The sequence below is a fragment of the Chrysochloris asiatica genome, unplaced genomic scaffold, assembly GCF_000296735.1.
Source record: "Chrysochloris asiatica unplaced genomic scaffold, ChrAsi1.0 scaffold00028, whole genome shotgun sequence".
In the NCBI taxonomy this organism is placed as follows: Eukaryota; Metazoa; Chordata; class Mammalia; order Afrosoricida; family Chrysochloridae; genus Chrysochloris; species Chrysochloris asiatica.
The window spans coordinates 369,647-388,799 of record NW_006408546.1 but is presented as its reverse complement, the minus strand read 5'-3'; the positions used below and the strand labels follow the sequence as shown (position 1 = coordinate 388,799).

Below are 19,153 nucleotides of genomic sequence, written 5' to 3'. Positions count from 1 at the left end.
AGTGTTCTGTTTTGTATAATTTCACTATGAGTCAAAATTGACTCGATGTCACCCAACAACATTAGACAGTATTTGCTGAGGAATGACTATGCTATTTTGGATCTTTTTCTAACTCTAACTTCTATGAATTTTATAATGCCATGAAAACACTTTAGCAAGAATTTTGGCTAAATATTTACAATTTCTTCAATAACACTGCTCATGGAATAGGACAAATGGAAAGCAATCACTTAGTAACTGCAGAGAGACAGGCAGGAAAAAAAAAAGAAACAATTGCTTACCATGCTATTCATGATTAAAAATAAAATCTGAGCTTAGCTATAAGAAAGCCTATTGGAAGCTGAAAAGCACACATATCAGAGGAACATGCTGCTTCCCCTCTCCATATTGAAGAAATGGTACCTACGGTTTGGCTGTTTGTGTGATGAAGAAGTACAGCTACAACATCAGCAGGCATGTGACCAACGGCTTGTGGGAGACAAGCACTTAAGGGGATAAAAAGAAATCTGGCACAGGTCTTGGGCTTCTGGCATCATTAGTTACAGGTCTGCCAAGATGCTTTGGGAAACATTTTAATTTAAATGCCAAGTCTATTTCAACGAAGTCTCCCTGGTTTGACCTATTGGGAATCCAGAGTGAGATGGATAGGTGTTCATTTTGGAGGGCATTAGGGGAGTGAGATGGTGGCTTTATAAAAAGCATCTTGGAGATTCAAATCCCAATATGCTACCCTGTAAATCCTTTGTAATCATTGTAGAATCAATGGTTCTTCCTAGCATTTTACTGATTGGTCAATGTGGAGGAAAAAGTTAGAAACTAATGTTGAAAGGGCAGAGCTACTTGGAGGCATTTACCCCAAATATCAGAGTTTGAGAACTTTTACAATAAAGACTCAAAAGCATTTTTTTCCTTCCTCCACAGCACACTCATAATCTATTATGATTGTTTTAAATTCAGTAAGATAGATTAAGAATCTAATTTGAATTATTTGTATATATCTTTTCAGCAAATCTATCACAAGAGTATTATTTTGAAACTAATATATTGCAACAAAATTAGAGAAGAAAGGTAGAAAAGGGATGGGACAGAATAAAATATTGACATTGTTGTCTGTCGATGTGAAAATATTTCTTTTGGTGTGTAGGTCCAGGTTGGCAAGAGATAGATAAAAGCTTGTGGAAATAGGTTACAAAAACATGATTCCAGAGAGTCAGAAGAATTAAAACTTCCCCAAGAATAACTTGAAGGTGTTTGACGTTGTTTTCAGGGGCAATGGAGGGTGTGGCTTCGAGGCTACTTGGCAGTTTACTACATCGTGCTAATGAAAATAAGGTCTTCAAGTTCATCCCCAAGAGGATCAGCTTCTCCTTTGCATCTGTCCTGGTGTGCATTCTCAGAAAAGGAAACACATAAGTTGGATCAGGGGTGTGGGGTGCAAAAGAAGGGCAGCTAGAGCCCAGGGATCATGAATGGGTGGTGGGACTAGGCAGAGTGCGCCCTAGGGAGCCGCGATGTGGAGTTTGTGTCCTGTCAGGTGGGAAGTTAATCTTTATGTATGAGAGCAACATAATCAGAGCTGAGTTTTAGGGCAGTAATTAGGCCTGGAGAGTGCTATGGGAGAAGGAGGAGCAAGAGAGAGAGAGAGAGAGAGAGAGAGAGGAAACCCTGAAGATGAGTCTGACTCAGGGCCAAGCCCATATTGGGTGGACCATCAGGCAGGCACTGTGGGGCAACTAAAGGCACAGGCCAGACTTGCATGGCACATCACCACCACCACCACCACCATGCGCTGGACTGCAAAGTCGATTTGAACTGCAAGGTCGGCGGTTCAAACTCACCAGCCATTCCTCGGAAACCCTATATAGGGTCGCTATGAGTTGGAACAGACTCCATGGCACTTAACAACAATATCTTCCTTGCAACTTGTTCAATCAACTCACGGTTCAGAAGCCCAAGGAAACGCAATTGGCTTTAATATGTGAACCAGGTGTGACTGGCAGGGGCAGCCCAAAGGGGAACGTCCGGATGGCATTTTCCCGAACTGGGTGGGAAGGGTACGAATTCTCCGCGCGGGGTGGGGAGAAGCGGGAGGCACAGAGGCTGAGCCCCCTAGACCGGGACCTGAGCTCCAGCCCGTGGCCTGTGCGGTCCTTGTGCCTCCCGGCGCCGAGCCGGTGATTGACAGTTGCGACAGAGCCACCGGCAGGGGTGTATTTAGAACCTGCAGCTGCCGCCCGTTGCCATCCTCAGTACCGTGATCCCCGTGGCCCGAAGACGGGGCCTCGATGAGAGCAACCGAGACCTCCAGCAGGAGCTCTGGAGGCTGGCGGTGGGTCGGGGGCTGTGGGGGGAAGGGTCCCCGCGACCTGTAGGGGGCAGCGCCGAGCCCCGGCGGTAGAGACAGCAGCGAGGCGGAGGTGGAGGCGGAGGCGGGTGGGTCCGGACTGCCCCCTCGAGGAGCTGTCCCCTGGGTCGCACCCGTGTCTGGGACAGCCAAGCCGACCCTGCCCGCCGCGCGCGCTTACACCCGGCGCCGTGGGCCTCAGCGGGTCCTGGAGGTTGGGGTGAAAAGCGAAGAGGGCCCGGGCTCCTGGCGGCCTCCCAAGAGTTGGGGTCCGAAGCAATCCCCGCGCCGCCTCCCTCCCGTCCGCCCGGGGCCGCGTGACCCTCGGGAGGCGCCTCCGTGTGGCCGGATAGCGTCTGAGAGAACGCTGCTTCCCCTTGGCCGGGCGCCCGAGGTGGGCGCCCGGTGCCCAGAGTAGGTGCCCCGATCCCTTAGGGAAGGTAGCCGGTTCTCGCGCTGTGGGTGCTCCGAACCCCACAGTGGTTAGCCTGAGCCCCCTGGAAGAGTGCCCCAGCCTCTGATGTGGAGGTCATGTTACCTCGGGGTGGGAACCTTGAGCCCCTGAAGTGGGCGCTCCTTTACCCCGGGTGGGCGCTCGGCCCGCGCGGGTTATTTTTGGCGCCCGCGGCGGCGCGTGTGTCAGGGCGTGTTTTCCTTCCCCAGGTGCCTGGAGCGGGGCTCCGCCGCCGCGGGAGCTGACTTGTGTCTCTCTTCTTTCTCTTGCAGGAATCTTCCGATAATTCTGTCACCACCACTTTAACTGTGCGCGAGGCGAGCTCGAAACAAACATCACATCTAAATTAAAAAAAAAAAAAAAAAAAAAAGCGGAAGAAGCGGCCGAGGCGGCGGGAGGAGGAGGAGAGGAGGAGGGGCCGCGCGGCGGCCCGAGGCGGCGGCGGGGACGCGGGGACGCGGCTTTGTGCTGGCGGGTCGCGGGGCGCCCATGGCGGAGTGCGGCCGGGGGGGCACCGCCGGCGGGGCCCTACCCACCTCCCCGAGCCCGGCCCTCGGCACCAAGGGTTCTCTGAAAGCCACAGCCGGGGAAGGCGGCGGCGGCGGCGGGGGAGGTCGCCTCGGCCACGGGCGGGCGCGCTATGACAGCGGCGGGGTTTCTAACGGAGACTGCAGCCTCAGCGTGTCTGGGGACGAAGCCAGAGCCAGCCCCGCCAAGGGACCACACGGCACTGCGATCGCCCTGACCCCCAGTCCGGCCGCTGGCCCCCTCCCCCGGGAGAGCAAGCCAGGAGGCCTGCCCCGCCGGAGCAGCATCATCAAGGTAGGTGGAAGAAGGGCGCTCAAAGCCCACCCCCAACCGTCCTTGGGGTCTGTTTCTGTAGGTGGAAAGGGTGTAAAGAGGGAGATGTCGAGGGAGCCCACTGCTAGCAGGAGCCACTGGTGTTCTGGTGCTTTGGGTATTTGAGCACGAATTGGTTGCAAATGGCATTTGGAAAAAAAGGAGAGGTGATTCCTAAGGTGCAAAGGGAGCTGTGTACAGGCATCCCCAGTTGAACTTGGGCTGTCACCTCTTACAAGATTGGCCTGGAATTATGGCCTGTATCTGCCTGGGCAGGGCATACTCTTCTTTGGTATCTTAGGTTGGTAACAGACTTCCTTGAGAGGTTTCCTATTTTAAGGACAGTTGACTGTTATGTGGAGACATATTTTCTTTATTTCAAAGAGGCGAATACAGATTATTTCATAGGACTCCATGGCAATGGTTTTTTGTTTTTTGTTTTTTTTTGATCTGTAGATATAATTGACTTTGGCAAATGGTTTTGCTTTGAGGGTACATAATCTATACTCACTCAGACATATGGAGAAATGAAGTAGGTTTCTGACCATAAATGCAGATTTCTGTTTTCTTAGACTCAAAATCACTGAGAAATTATAGTCCTGCACGGTTTAATCTTTTCCTTGCTGCAGTAGGCAGGCCTCCAATTCTTGTATGTAAGTTCTTTGGGGCAGTTCGTTCGCTTTTCTTATCTTTTACATCATGTTATGTAGCAGAAGAAAGCCAGCGATTGTTTGCGTGCATTTTAAACTGAAGAATATTAGGAACTCCTGAGTTTGTTGTGGTTTCATTTTTATGTTACATTTTGGTCTGCAATGTAAAAATATTTCACTTGACATGAAGTGAAAAATAGTTGATGAGCTAAGAAGAGCAGTGCCTTAAGCAAAACTGGCTCATTCAACTTGTGTGAAGCAAATATGGAAACGTTGCTTTCTGAAAATCAAAGGGTTACTAGGACCTTGAGCAGTAAAGCACATAGACAAGGCTGCACCCATACTTCCTGTGGCTGATAACCCATGAGAGAGAGGGCAGAATATACCACTGTGAAGAGAATTGGTACTTGATGATATTTGAAATTTAGCTGGATCTAGAAGAAATCTTCCAAGTACTGTAAAATGTCTGATGGTGTTAGCAACTTTTTCAGTGACCTAGTGAAATATACCACCTTGCTATACTCTGTAACAGACAGTTGTGAAGCTGCTGTTCAATTTGTCATATGTTTGCACAGTTTATGTCTGGGCAAGTACACAAATGAATGAAGGTCTTAAATATTAAATGTATTAACTACATACAACACATTTATTTATAGACTAATAAAAGTAAAATGTATTTTTGTTGCATACGTATCTTTTACTGACTCATATTGTCTTTTACTCTGTGACTTATGTTTCCATGGAAGTTGGTCTCAACTTTGTATGATAATCAATACCATTGACAAGAGTTACTTGTCATTATTGTTTTTGTTGGATATCAATTATTTCTGGTGATTTTGCATTGTGGTGTTAAATTAATGAAATTTATGGCACCAGAGAAGACACTGTCTTACTAGATATAGCTTCCTCTCCCAAGATAAACATGTATCTTTTGAGGGCTTAGTCTTTGGTATCTATCATGGAATTAATAAGTATAACTATTTAGTCACAACATCTATTTTAATGACATTCATGGGAGATTCAAAAGAAAGATGATTTATCAATATTTCTGATACACAGGATTGAGAACTTGTCAGTAGATATAATTTTTTTCAGTGATTACTTTAGAAGAACATGGGAACATGATTTATTGTTCAGAAGTGACTTGTTTTAGAAATGACATTGATCCTTTCATTGAATTCTGAAACCTTGTTTTCTCATTTTTCTTCTTTCTATTGGAGGTCACTACTATATTCCTAAATACTCAGTGCGAAGAATTTAGCAGGGGCTGAATAGATATTTGCTTACTGACTAAATAAAGAAAAGAAGGAATGTCAAGAAAGTACAAGTTTTCTCTTTCAAGTTTTATTAATTGCTAAAACAGGAGGTTTTGGATTTGCCAATTCCATATCTTGTTTATTGTTTTGTATCTCCTATGATAACTTGGAGTCCTGGTGTGGCATTGTAGGTTAATGCGTTGAACTGCAAAGTTGGTTTGAACCACAAGGTCAGTGATTCAAGCTTACCAGCCGCTCCTAGGAAACCCTATACAGGTTCGCTATGGGTTGGAACTGACTTGATGGCACTTAACAACGACAACTTAAGGAGCTCTGGTAGCATAGCGTTTACAATTTGGGCTGCAGCTCAAAACTACCAGCTATTCTGCAGGAGAAAAATGAGGCTTTCTGCTCTTGTAAAGATTTACAGCCTTGGAAACCCTGTGCAGAGTTGTTATGAGTCGGAACTGACTCACGGTGTGCCACCACCATCATCAAGATTAACTTAATTGATTCTTTTTCCTTGCCTTGATTTTCAACATGTGCTTCCTAATCACCTTTTAAAAGTTTCAAATTGAGAAAACCCAAGATTATGTGATTCATAAGAAAGTAGGTATACTATGTATTAGTATTTGTTATTTCCTCTTGAATTGGTATCTTGACAAATCAAGATTGTCCTGGTGTGGCGCTGTGGGTTAAAGCGCTAGACTGAAAAGTTGATTTGAACCACAAGGTTGGCAGTTCAAGCTCGCCAGCTACTCCTTGGAAAACCTTATACAGGGTCGCTATGGGTCAGTACTGACTTGACTGCACTTAACAGCAACAACAATTTTTAAGATGTAATTTATAGCCTCAAGGCAATAGTTAATGAAATAAATAAATGAACAGCAAATGTGGCAGGGTCGTTACTTAGCAACTTTTGTCTAAAATAAATTATAGAAAGCTTAGCAGAAGTTAAAGCTGCTGGAGAGTGAAAAGCAATCGACTTCTTTCTTTCGTTTCCTTTTGCTCTTTTTTTAAAATGTAAGGAATGAATGCTGTTAGGTGGTCTGCCTGGGAATAGAGTAGTAGGTATATTGTTTCCCAGGGCTCTTTTAACAATTACCAAAGTTGAGTAGTTTAAAGCACAGACATGTATTCTCACAGTTCTTGAGGACAGAAGTCTGAAATTAAATTGTTGGAACAGGCTGGAACCATGCTGTCTCTCTGAAGACTGTAAGGGAGAATTACTCTTTGCCTCTCAGTTTCTGGTACTGCAAGAAATTCTTGGGGTTCCTTGGTTTATAGATGCGTTACTCTAATGTCTCTCTTGTCACCTAGAGTTCTTGTGTGTCTGTGTCTAAATTTCACTCTTATGAGAAATTTCACTTGTCATTGTGTCAGGGACCTTCTTACTTTGGTATGACCCCATTTCACCTTGATTACATCTACAAAGACTGTTTCTAAATAAGATCATAATCACAGATTTTAGATAGACATGAATTCTGGGGCGGTCATTATTCAACCCAATATGGTGCTGTAGTATAAGTACTTGACTGCGAACCACAAGGTTGGTGTTTCCAACTCAACAGCTGCTCTCAGAAACCCTATATAGGGTCACACACCACAACACCACCACCACCAAGAAGCACTCCACCAAATATAGTAAGCAAAATGATAATTCAGGAATAGCAGAGAGCAAACTTGCTAAGGAATAGAGGCTAGCATTTATAAGGTTGGAGTCCTGGAGTCCTGGTGTGACACTGTAGGATAAACACTTGACTGTACGGTCACTTTGAACTGCAAGGTCGGCTGTTCAAACTCACCAGCTGCTCTTCGGAAACCCTATATAGGATCGCTATGAGCTGTAACCGAATTGATGGCACTTAACAAGTAGGAGTCTGGGGGTGGTCCTATAAGATTAGCACTGGACTGCTAACCGCAAAGTTGGTGGTTCAAACCCACCAGCTGCTCCTTGGAACGCCTATACAGGGTCACTATGAATCAGAACGACAGGATGACACTTAACAACATTAAAGTATTGAGCTCATGAGCTCTGAACCTATTCCTTAGCTCTTGTCTTCATTGCAATCTTGATTTTCCTCTTGGGTGGGGATCCTGAAATCAGAGGGAGAAATTATGGCCTAAGTGTGATAAACGGTGAGCAGCATAGAAAGGGCATTATCACTGAGGTGCAAGACATATGCACTGTAGGTTGACCAGAATTATGTTTCTCATTTTAAACTGCTTCTTTGGAACACCATCTGTTTAGTAAATATGGTGTTGAGTAAGAAATTGTTGTAAAACTGCATATTCTGCCAGAATTGATGCATGGATCTATACTCTTAAGAACTCCTTGGTTATGGAAACAGTGTGGAAGCTCAGAGTGTGAGCAGTCTTATAGAACCTTTTATAAATAACCTTGAGAAGATAAATGCATCATGGACTAACTCATCATTAGATTTTTTCTGTTTTCTTAGCTTACTGAGACTATACTGTTACACATTTTAGATTATTTTCAAAGACCCATTACTGGATTTTTAGGAAATATGCCACTATCATATTTGGTATATTAAGTAATCTAGTAAATAAAAACATCACTCATCACTTTCATTTTCTGAGACTTCATTTCATCACGTCATTCAATCTAATCCAGTTAATTGGGTTAATTGTTCAGATGGCATCCCATGTTTTACAAGTAGCTGAATCCCTTAATTCAAGTGCTTAGTCTAAAAATGTGAAGTTGTATTTTAAGTCCTAGATTGCATTGAATACTTAGGTACTTTTAAATTGAGATAACTTATAACAAGTAAAATTCAGTCTTGTTAGTGTCCAGCTCTATGAGTTTTGATAGACGCATACAGTCGTATAACCACCACCACAATCAAGATATAGAAAGGTTCCATCACCTCAAAACACTCCCATGGGCTCTTTTGCAGTCTTACTCTTCCCCCACCCTCAGACGATGGTAACCACTGATCTTAGATGCTTTTCTAATAAGTAGGAGACATAACTATTGAATTATTTTGAAATTAGAAATAGTTACAGTAGCCACTGTTTTTTATAATACTGTGTTCAAAAGCATATGAAAAGTACTTAACACAAGTATCACCTTAACATAGTGGTATGTACTTGTGAAGCATCAACTGTAGATGCTGGAAGGAACCAGGGTTCATAGTGTTAGCATTTATCCCATCTGTGTACTACATCTGTGTAGTCAAAGTTGCAGTGGTGGTTTAGGACACTGGATTTGATTTTTCCCTTTAACTGTAAGGGGTGGTGCAGGGAGAAAAAGACTCTTTCTGCTGGCAGAGGAGTTGACAGATCATATAGCCAGCAGCTGTTTAGTCACCTGTTGGGGCAGCTTGACCAGGGCCTCTAGCTTCACCAGGACCAATGGTCTGACCTTGCCCTAGGTACCAGCACTTATTTTTGTCAATGCTATTATTGTCATTATTATAATACTATGTAGCAGAAACATTTTTACCACCTTTGTATCAACATATGTCTCCATGTTGGGCTTCCTAAAGGCGATGAATAGGCTTATTCACATCTATAATAATTATTTTTAAAAATGATAGTTACATATGTATATTTGCTCATGGTTTAAGTAAATTAGGCTCTATGCAGGCAAAACTGGGCTGTATGTGCAAGAGTAGGCCAAAAAGTATTGGTACAAAATCACAGAAACCTTCATTAAACAAAAATGTCAAAATGTGAAGCTATTGTCTTACTGTTTCTTGATATGTTCTCCCTCTAGATCTACAGTCTTCTGAAGGTGGTGTTTCCATCTCTTTAGATTTCTGGTGTGGCACTGTAGGATCACCACTGGACTGCAAACCAAAAGGTCGGCAGTTCAAACCCACCTCAGAAAGCCTGTACAGGGTTGCTGTGAGTCAGAACAGACTCGACAACACTTATCAACAACAGCAACAACCATGCCCTGAAGAATTCTGTGCGCTTTGATTTACACCATGTCAAAAGGAGGGATTCAAATTGTGTTTCTTTTAAATGTTCTTTGTGTTTTGGGAGCAAAAACAACTCTGAAGGGGCAAGATCAGGACTGTAGGATGACTCCGGTAAAGTTTACCAGTGAAATTCTTGTAGGACAGTTCTTGCTACCCTCCAAGAATGAGCAGGTACATTGTCATAATGGAAAAAATTCCTCAGTGCAACTTTCTTGACTTTTTCTTACCAGTGCAATTTTAAATTTTTTGAAAATTTCTTTTCAGTAAGCCCTTATGAGCATCCTGTGTCCTTGGAGAAAATTTATCAGGATGACCCCTTTGGGAGTCTCCTAAACAGTCTCCATAACCTTCTGAGCTCATTTCTCTGCCTTGAGTTTAATTGGCCAAGCGGGCCCTTGATGAAGCCACTGTGTTGAGTTGACTTTTTTTGGAAGCCACCCTAGTAAGTCTGAGATACATGTATCGCTGAGAGCGCTTGTCTGCAGCCACCCACTGATCACAGAGACATGTTTAAACATGTTTTCTTTGGAAAAAGCACATGCATGTATAAATTAGAACCTCCTAACAATACTTTTTGACTTGCCTGCCTCTGTTCTGCATAGTTGACATGGACATTTATGATTATTATTTTTTTATTCTAAAATAATGTCTGCATTTGACTCTGTTGTTGTTGTTATGTGCCATGGAGGTGGTTCCAACTCATAGCAACCCTGTACAGGGTTTCCGAGGCTGTAAATCTTTACAGGAGCAGAAAGTCTCATCTGTCTCCCACGGAACAGCTGGTAGTTTGGAACTGCTGACTGTGAGGTTCGCAGCCCGATTCGTAACTACTACACTACCAGAGCTTAGATCTTTTTTTTTTTGGTGGGTGTGGAGGAGACAATTGCATGCCCAGCCGCTTTTTGGGCGCATCTCATAAATATTAAACGCACAGGAACTGGATTACAAAGTGAATTGGGGTAGATAGGTAGCAGGTCAGAAAATCTAATGGACAATCAGCAACTTTCTACTTTGCCTTGTGCTAAATGCACAAGAGAAGTGGGGAAAGGCATAGGTGCTTGTCTTAGTCCACTCAAATTTGTTGCAACAAATCAGAGTTCCAAAAGCAGTCAGAGGGTATTAATGTTTCACCCTAAAAATTACTTGGTTCCTCTGTTTTTCCCCTTTTCTGTGTTCCAGGCTCTTCCCCCAAATACTGGTAGTTTTACATATTGCTAGGCTTTTGTGTTGTACATAATGTAGAGATGAGTCGGTACTGACTCGTGGCACCTAACAACAACAGGCTTTTGTGTTGGTCAACGGTTTCCTCCCCCTGCCCAAGTATTTTCTTAAAGGCACTATGTTATTTTGTAACAGCAAAACGTAAAAATTTTAGCAGAGAGCTTACAAAAAAATGCCTCACAAAGGCAGGGCAAGATTGAAGACTGACAAACATAAAAGATAAAAGGTGGGATCCTGTTATTTATGTGAAAATATGGTAATTGTGTTTAATTTCTGTTGTTTTTCACCAAGTCCCAACGGATTGGAAATTGCTTATTTTGTTAATTGGTGCTACCAAGCACTTAGAATGCTCTGTTCGATTCCTTTTATAGTTCTGTAAGCACTGTAGGGGGTCTAAAGAAGACTGCTTTTTTCTTTTTTTTTTTTTTGCTTAAGTTATTGATGTTTCATCTCCAGCAAAACAGGGCAATGTTATTCACAACCTAAAAACAAATATAAATGAAGTATGAGTTTGACTTCAGACTTTATTTTATTTGTATGTGTCTGAGAATAGCATCTCTGTGAGTATTCCTTTCTAAATTGGATGTGGATACTTAACCTATAAGGGTTCTTCTTGTTCTGTGTTAGTGGGGTTCTGTGTTTGTGGGATTCTGTAGTGCGGAGGGCATTCAGATTTTTCACAAAGTGGCCACAGGATCTGAAACTCTATACTTATACGCTGTCTGACCAGCTTTTGTTTCTACTGATGATAATGGTGAATCAAGAGGGTTGTGCTGGAATCCCATATTGGTGGTAACTCAAACTCAAGTCAGACCCAATGGGGAAGTTTTAGTTGTGTCAGAAAATTTTCATAGCTTTAGGGTGCCCCCAAAGTATGTAATTAGTATTATGGAGCGTCAGCCACAACTATGCAAATGATTCAAGTCTGCTGGCAGGACTCTTGGCACCTGCCTGTTCTCCAGTGGCAGACAAGGACGGGGGCTGACTTTTACAAATTAGGGATCTGTAGGTTAATGCGCCAGACTGCAGAGCCATTTGAACTGCCAGGTTGGTGATTCAAACTCACCTGCCACTCCTCGGAAACCCTTTACAGGGTTGCTATGAGTCAGAACCGACTCAGTGGTGCTTCACAACAACAACAACACTCTAGGGTCTGACGGGGTACATGCTGTGCTTGGTGGGTTGCATCCTGGGTTAGATAGGCTGTACTTTGGGATATCTGGGCCTCCGTAATTGGTGGGCAGCACTCTGGGGGTCAAACAGGCTGTTCCTTGAGTCAGAGAGTTGGTCTGTTTCAGATGAGTCGCACTCAGGACAGGTGGACTGCACTTCGAGGGCAGGTAGTCTGTACTGGTAGAGTCATGGATTACAAGCTGGGCTGCTAACCACAAGGTCAGCAGTGTGAATCCACCAGCTACTCCATGGGAGAAAGACGAGGCTTTCTGCTCCCATGAAAGTTAGAGCTTCAGAAACCCTGTACAGGGTCAGTGTGTGTCGGAACTGACTTAAGGACACACAGTAGCAGCAGCCACAGCAGCCGTCTGCACTGTACGGTTGGTAGGCTGCATGCTGGGTACATGTTGTCTGCTTGGATTTTTCAGGATTCCGAATAGTATGGTATGATAAATAGAAAGTCTGGAATTAGATCCTTGAACCAGATTTCAGCTCCTCTTCTTCCTTCCGGTATGACTTTGGGCAAGATACTCAACTCTATGTGTCCCCAGTCTCTAAAGTGGGGAGAATATAATTCACCCTCATGGCATTGTCATGCAGATTAAATGAGACAGTGTTTGTAAAATATTCATTGCAGCATAGTAAGCACTCAGTAAGTGTTATCTAGTGATTTTTGGTTTCTCTTATTTAGACTTTAGAAGTCCTGGTGTGGTGCTGTAGGATAAGCACTAGACTGCAAAGTCAGTTTGAGCCTCAAGGTCGGTGGTTCACATCCACCAGCCGCTCCTTGGGAATTATGCAGGGTCGCTATGAGTTGGAACCAACTCAGCGGCACTTAACAACATTTAGAGTTTATCCTGAGATGAAAAGAATCCTTTAGCTCCTTTTTGGCTGAAGATCATTATCATGGCCATGCCTATTTTGGAGCTTTTGTTTTTTGCAATAAACAAAATGCATCCAGAGAACTTTCTTAGACACATTCCATAGATGCTCCCAAGAATGATTTGTTACAGCTAGCTTTGTTGCCTTTCCAAGTCTGATGGTTTAACACAACTGTGGACGTATCTGAATAGTCCAAGCTACATGATCAGAGTACTGAACATCAGTTTCATTAAACTAAGTACTTATATGTCTTGATTTGCCCAATGTGGTCCTTTTCTCCTGATGAAGTCATTAATAGTGCCTTCTTTCACTCTCAAAGGCATCCTGATTTAGATGATAAATAACATCATCCTACTTATAATCTGTTCTTACAAACTCAGTACCACAGCCTGGGCTATAGCTTCATGATATTGCTCTCTATGCCTAAACTTGGTCTTTATGATCTCCCTCTATTCTGTTTCAGCTTTCCTATTCTATTAGTCACCACTCAATAATCACCTAAGATAATCACCTAAATGAATGAATGGTTGCTTTCTCTACCTTTCTACCCACATTGCCTCTATATAGCTTGTTTCCTTCTGCCTGCCAGATAGCTACATGTTGCCTTGTGTTTATGAAAACACTTAATGTTTTTTAAAAGCATGGATTTAAATGCATGAAAGTATGATTGATGAATCAGTGTGTGAATGAATGAGCAAGTGGGTATAAATGATATCTTATTTCAGATACTCAGTGATGATACTATTTCAGATCCAACTGGTTTTCATTGGATTATAAAATCAGTGGGTCATACACTTCAAAGAATAAACTTATTTCATACACATGATTTTGGAACAATCAAATTGAAGGAAATAACTTCATTTAAAGTTGAATCCTGGAATTTGGTCAGTTTCAGAATTGTTCTGCAAGATGGTAATATAAATAATCTTTCCCTCTTATATTCTGAAATAAGAGTAGACCTTTGGAAAAAAGCTAGACCTTTGGGAAAAAAAAAAAGAGTAGACCTTTTGATATGTGTATTGGCATCAAACTTTAAAAAGTATGGTCAAGACCATTACTGTTTGTTAAAGCATTAGTCTCTTTTCTGATATTTGGTTTCTTTTAAGTCCTACTTTTGTTTTTGCTTACCTTCTAAGAAACTAAATTGCTAAAGAGTCCTGGTGTGTCACTGTGGGCTAAAGCACTGGACCACAAGGTCAGTTTAATCCACAAAGTCGGCAGCTCAAACTCACCAGCCACTCCTTATTGTTGTTAGGGGCCATCGAGTCCATACCGACCAATAGCAACCCTGTGCATAATGGAACAAAACACTGCCTGGTCCTACACCAATCTCATAATCGTTACTATGTTTGAACCTGTTGCTGCTGTCATTGTGCCATTCCATCTTGTTGAGGGTCTTCCTCTTTTTTTTCTACTCTCCACTTTGCCAAATGTGATGTCATTCTTCAGGGTCTGGTCACTCCTGACAGTATGTCCAAAGTATGAGAGATGAAGTCTGGCCATCCTGGCATCCAAGGAGCATTCTGACTGTATTTTTTCCAACACAGATTGGTTTGTTCTTTTGGCTGTCCATGATACTTTTAACACTCTCTTCCAAGCTTTTAATATTCTCTTCCAAGCTCTGGTAGCGTAGTAGTTACGAGTTGGGCTGCTAACCTCAAGGTCAGCAGTTAAAAACTACCAGCTGTTCCTCAGAAGAAAGATGAGGCTTTCTGCTCCCGTAAAGATTTACAGCCTCAGAAACCCTATGCAGGATCGCTATGAGGAACCGACTACCTGGCACACCGCTACCACTACCACCTAACACCACAACTCAAATGCATTGATTCTTCTATGGTCTTCCTTATTCACTGTCCAACGTTCACATGCATATGAGCTTACTGAAAATACCATGACTTGAGTCAGGTGCACTATGTCCTCAAACTGACATCTTTGCTTTTCAATACTTTAAAGAGGTCATGTGCAATAGATTTGCCTAATGCAATACATTGTTTGATTTCTTGATTGTTGATTCCATGAGTGTTGATGGTTGATCCAAACAAATTGAAGTCATTGACTTCAGTCTTTCTCCATTTATATGGATGTTGTATATTGTTCCAGTGATGAGGATCTTTGTCTTCTTTACATTGACGTGTAACCTATACCGAAGGTTGTGGTCTTTGATCTTCTTCAGCAAGTATTTTAAGTCCTCTTCATTTTCAACAAGCAAAGTTGTATCATCTGCATACCACAGATTGTTAATGAGTCTTCCTGAAATACTGATGCCACGTTTTTCTTCATGTGATCCCACTTCTTGATTATGTGCTTAGTGTAAAGATTGAATAAGTATGGTGAAAGAACACAATTCTGCTGTCCTCATTTGCTAATTTAAACGATTCAGCGTTCCTTTGTTCTGTTCAAACAACTGTCCCTTGGTCTATGTACCAGTTCCTCAAGAGCACAATTAATATGCCAGAATACTCATTCTTCCAAATGTTGTCTATAGTTTGTCATGATCCACACAAGTGAAAGTTTCATGTATTCAGTAAAAGCACAGGTAAACATCTTTCTGGTATTCTCTGCTTCTGGCCAAGATTCTTCTGTTCTATGTCCTAGTCTGAATCCGACTTGGACCACTGGCAGTTCTCTGTCAATGTACGTTTGTTACTATTTTTGGATTATATTTAGCAAAATTTTACTTATATGAGATGTTAATGATTTGTCTGATGACTTCCATATTTCATAGGATCACCTCTCCTTGGAATGGTCACAAGTATAGATCTCTTCTAGTCAGTTGGCCAGGTAGTTATGTTTCAAATATCCTGGCATAGATAAGTGAATGTCTCTAGTACTTCATCCATTTTTTGAAAGATTTCAATTTGTATTCCATCAATTCCCAGAGCCTTGTTCTTTGCCAATGACTTCATTGTTTGTTGGACTTCTACCTTCATTACCATTGGCTCTTGATCATATTTTACCTCTTGATATGGTTGAACATGGACCATTTATTTTTGGTACAGTGATTCTGTATATTCCTTTCATCTTATTTTGATGCTCTCTGCACCAGTCAATATTTTGCCCGTGGTGGTGGTGGTGGTGGTGTGCCATGGAGTCAGTTCTGAGTCATATCGACCCTGTATAGGGTTTCCGAGGCTGTAAATCTTTATGGGAGCAGAAAGCCTCATCTTTTTCCTGCAGAATAGCATGTAGTTTTGAACAGTTGACAGATTTGAATGGCTGACCTTGAGGTTAGCAGCCTGACTCGTACCTACTATGTTAACCAGAGCTCCTTATTTTGTCCACAGAATACTTCGATATTATAAGTCAAGACTTGAATTTTTTTCTTCAGTTACACTCCTTGGAAACCCTATACGGGGTTGCTATGAATCGGAGCCAACTCAACAGCATTTAACAACAACAACAAATTAATTGATCTTTTAATGTTTTTAATACTGAATTATTAAAATAAATTCACTAGGAGTGCAACTGAATTAATAATAAGATAGCGTATAGGGAATATAGAAAACTAGTAGGCAGAGGTGTACAAGTAGGATCTCAAATATATATCTTGTCACATAAAGTTAGAGATTTTGCCTGTTGTTGCAGTGTAAGAATTGAGCGAGGAGGAGATATTAAAAAGTGACAATGTAATTGTATAATTTACTGGGTTTGGTATGCATCATTTTATTCAGTGCTCACTTATAGTCTACCTAAACCAAAAAACCAAACCTGTTAAGTTGACCAAGTTATATTGACCCAGTAGAACAGATCAGAGCTTCCCTGAGAAGTTTTTAAGGATGTACATCTTCACAGAAGCAGACTTCCACATCTTTCTCCTTCCAAGTGGCTGGTGGGTTCAAACTGCTTCCCTTTGGGCTAGCTGTCTTGTACTTTGACCACTGCCTCCCCAGGCTCCTTGCAGCCTTCAAGGAGAGCATTATTGCTCCATTTTCGTAGACAAGGAAACCTATTCCACCAGAGCTAGAAATTTCCCAGAAAGATCCCAGAGCTTGTAATGACTAAGCCATCATTCAGGTCAGTTGGGCTGACTGGAAAATCCACTCCTCTACCTGTTCCAGCAGCCTCTTGCCATTTCCTCTTCTAAAATGTGTCTTTGACTTGTTCCTTTTATGTCCTCCTTGCTCAAGCTGTTCTGGCTCCTTTGTCTCAACAGTTTTTACCAGTTCTAAAATAGACAACTAATTTTACCTAGAAGAGTTGGACCTTTTCTGGCCAGATCTTGGGATGAAACCAGTATATGTACCTAACCATCCTAAAGATGTAGCTGTAGCCCTGCCCACCTTGGCATAGGTTTTTTGACTGAGCCACAAAATTGAGCTTTTTCTTTTCCATATCAGCTCTGATATGATGGTTTAAAAAACTTTTGGGGGATAATTTCCCACTTTTTTCTTCTTTTTAACCAAAAGTTATTTTACAGTTATGTACAGTTTGGAGTCCTGGAAAGTAAAACAGGTAACCATAATTTTTTTTTTTTTTTTTATGGTGAGCTTCCTTTGAGAGTGTGGATTCTTGTTAATTTGTTGTACAAGTTCTGTAAAGTGCCATTGAGTGGACTCAGACTCACAGTGACTTTGTATAGAGTTTCTGAGGAATAGCTAGTGGTGTACAATCCAGTGCTGATCTACAGCGCCACACTTGTCAAATAATTAGAAACCTTGATAATACTTACAACATGCTGTTGTGAATCAGTACTCCGGTATCTGCTTGAAGTTATGTCAAGTGTGCTGTTGAGTTGGTTCTGATCCATAGCAACCCTGTATAGTGAGCTTGAACCGCTAACCTTGCAGTTCAAACCTACTTTGCAGTCCAGTGCATTAGCCCACAGTGCCACACCAGGACTCCCAAGTCAATTATACTGATTTGGAAATAGCAGATATTTAACATCCCAGAAACCATGCAACCGTTTGAAGAGTAGTTAATCACGTAGATTCATGGGAGTTTTAGAAAGGAAAGAGATCATGTCCAATTATTTTGTAGTTAGAGATACACAAGACCTTACTGATTAGTAAGCTTACATTTAGCGCCTAGTTACGGTTGTGTTCATTGATTTGCATATGGCAGAATTAGAAAAAAATGTTATGTAATACTGCAATATGTGGGTATTAATAGAACAAGATGTGGTCTTTGAAACAGCTATTTTTGCAAATTTTAATTTTTTACTATAGATAGTTGTATGTGTATGCATGCTAACTGTGTGCTGGCATATACTCTAAGGACTCTTGTTTATAAATAGTAAAGATTAAGAGCAAAACAAATAATGCAGTGGTAGGTTGCTGCGAGTCCTGTCTGTCTGGTGAGAGACTGATGGGAAGCAGGTGTCTGCTCTCTAAATTGAAAATGCCTAGGAAGGGTAGGTTGGTTTTTATGAGCATTGCTGATGAAGCCTCTCTTGCTCTTGACCAATTAGTGTGGCCACAGAGGGATAAGTGACCTCATTTGAGTTACCATTAGAATCATAAGCCGTCTGACTCTCTCCATATGGTTTTCTGCTACCTTTTATTTTTTTCCTTCTTCTTTCTAAGTACTGATGTCCTCTGGGCATAGGAGATGTAATTTTTCAAACAGTTAACATGGTTTAATGTTTATCCTTTAAGGAAATAAAGTGAGTTGCTTAGATTTTTACTTCTATAAATCTATGCTAATAGATTTTATTAAATGCCAGTAGAATTACTCGATGTTTTCATACTGGAACTAATAGATTTCCTCACAAAATATCAGTTCTAGAAAGTGTTTATCTTTGGGGTTTTGATAGTTTGTCAAAAGAATTCTGTGTGCTTTTTCAAGGTTTTCCCCTGCTTATGTATAGCCCTGTAGGTACTTTTTTTATACATTAAAATTAATGTTAGAAGTGGAATTGCTATGCCACCATTAATAGATACTGCCAAGTAATATTCCCAACTGGTTATACCGATTTGGATAGCCACCAGATAATGAGTTCTAGGTGCTCTACATGTTCACCAACACTCAGTATACTATCAGTGTGTTTTTTGTTGTTTTTGGTATTTTAATGATAACCATTGTGATGGTTATGTATGATGGGATCTTAGTCTGACTTTTAAACTGCATTTCCCTGGATACTGGTGTTGGCTCAGAATCTCTTGACCATTTTGATACTCTTTTTTAAAAGTAGCTGTTCTTCAAGCCTCTTTTCCATTTTATACAAATTGGATATTTTAATTTTTCTTGTTGATTTATAATACTTGTTTGTACCTTTTGGATATATCTTTTATGTAAGATATACTGCAAGTATCTTCTCCCAGTGTGCGATTTGACCTTTCACTTTTTTTTTGAACTAATGTTGTTGTTGTTAAGTGCCTTTGAATCAATTCTGACTCATGGTGACCCTGTGTAGAATTTTCAAGGCTCTATTTGAGGGAGCAGAAAGC

At 41.6% G+C, this 19,153-nt stretch overlaps 1 protein-coding gene across 1 annotated transcript in view; it reads left to right on the top strand.

The window, feature by feature from the left end:
• Nucleotides 1-3,223: 3,223 nt before the first annotated feature.
• Nucleotides 3,224-19,153, top strand: part of PLCL2 (phospholipase C-like 2) — a 247,028-nt gene continuing 231,098 nt past the window's right edge. Inside the window, exon 1 of the mRNA XM_006840000.1 lies at nt 3,224-3,620. Coding sequence (XP_006840063.1) covers nt 3,288-3,620 — 333 coding nt within the window. The 5' untranslated portion in view covers nt 3,224-3,287. The remainder of the gene's footprint in view (nt 3,621-19,153) is intronic.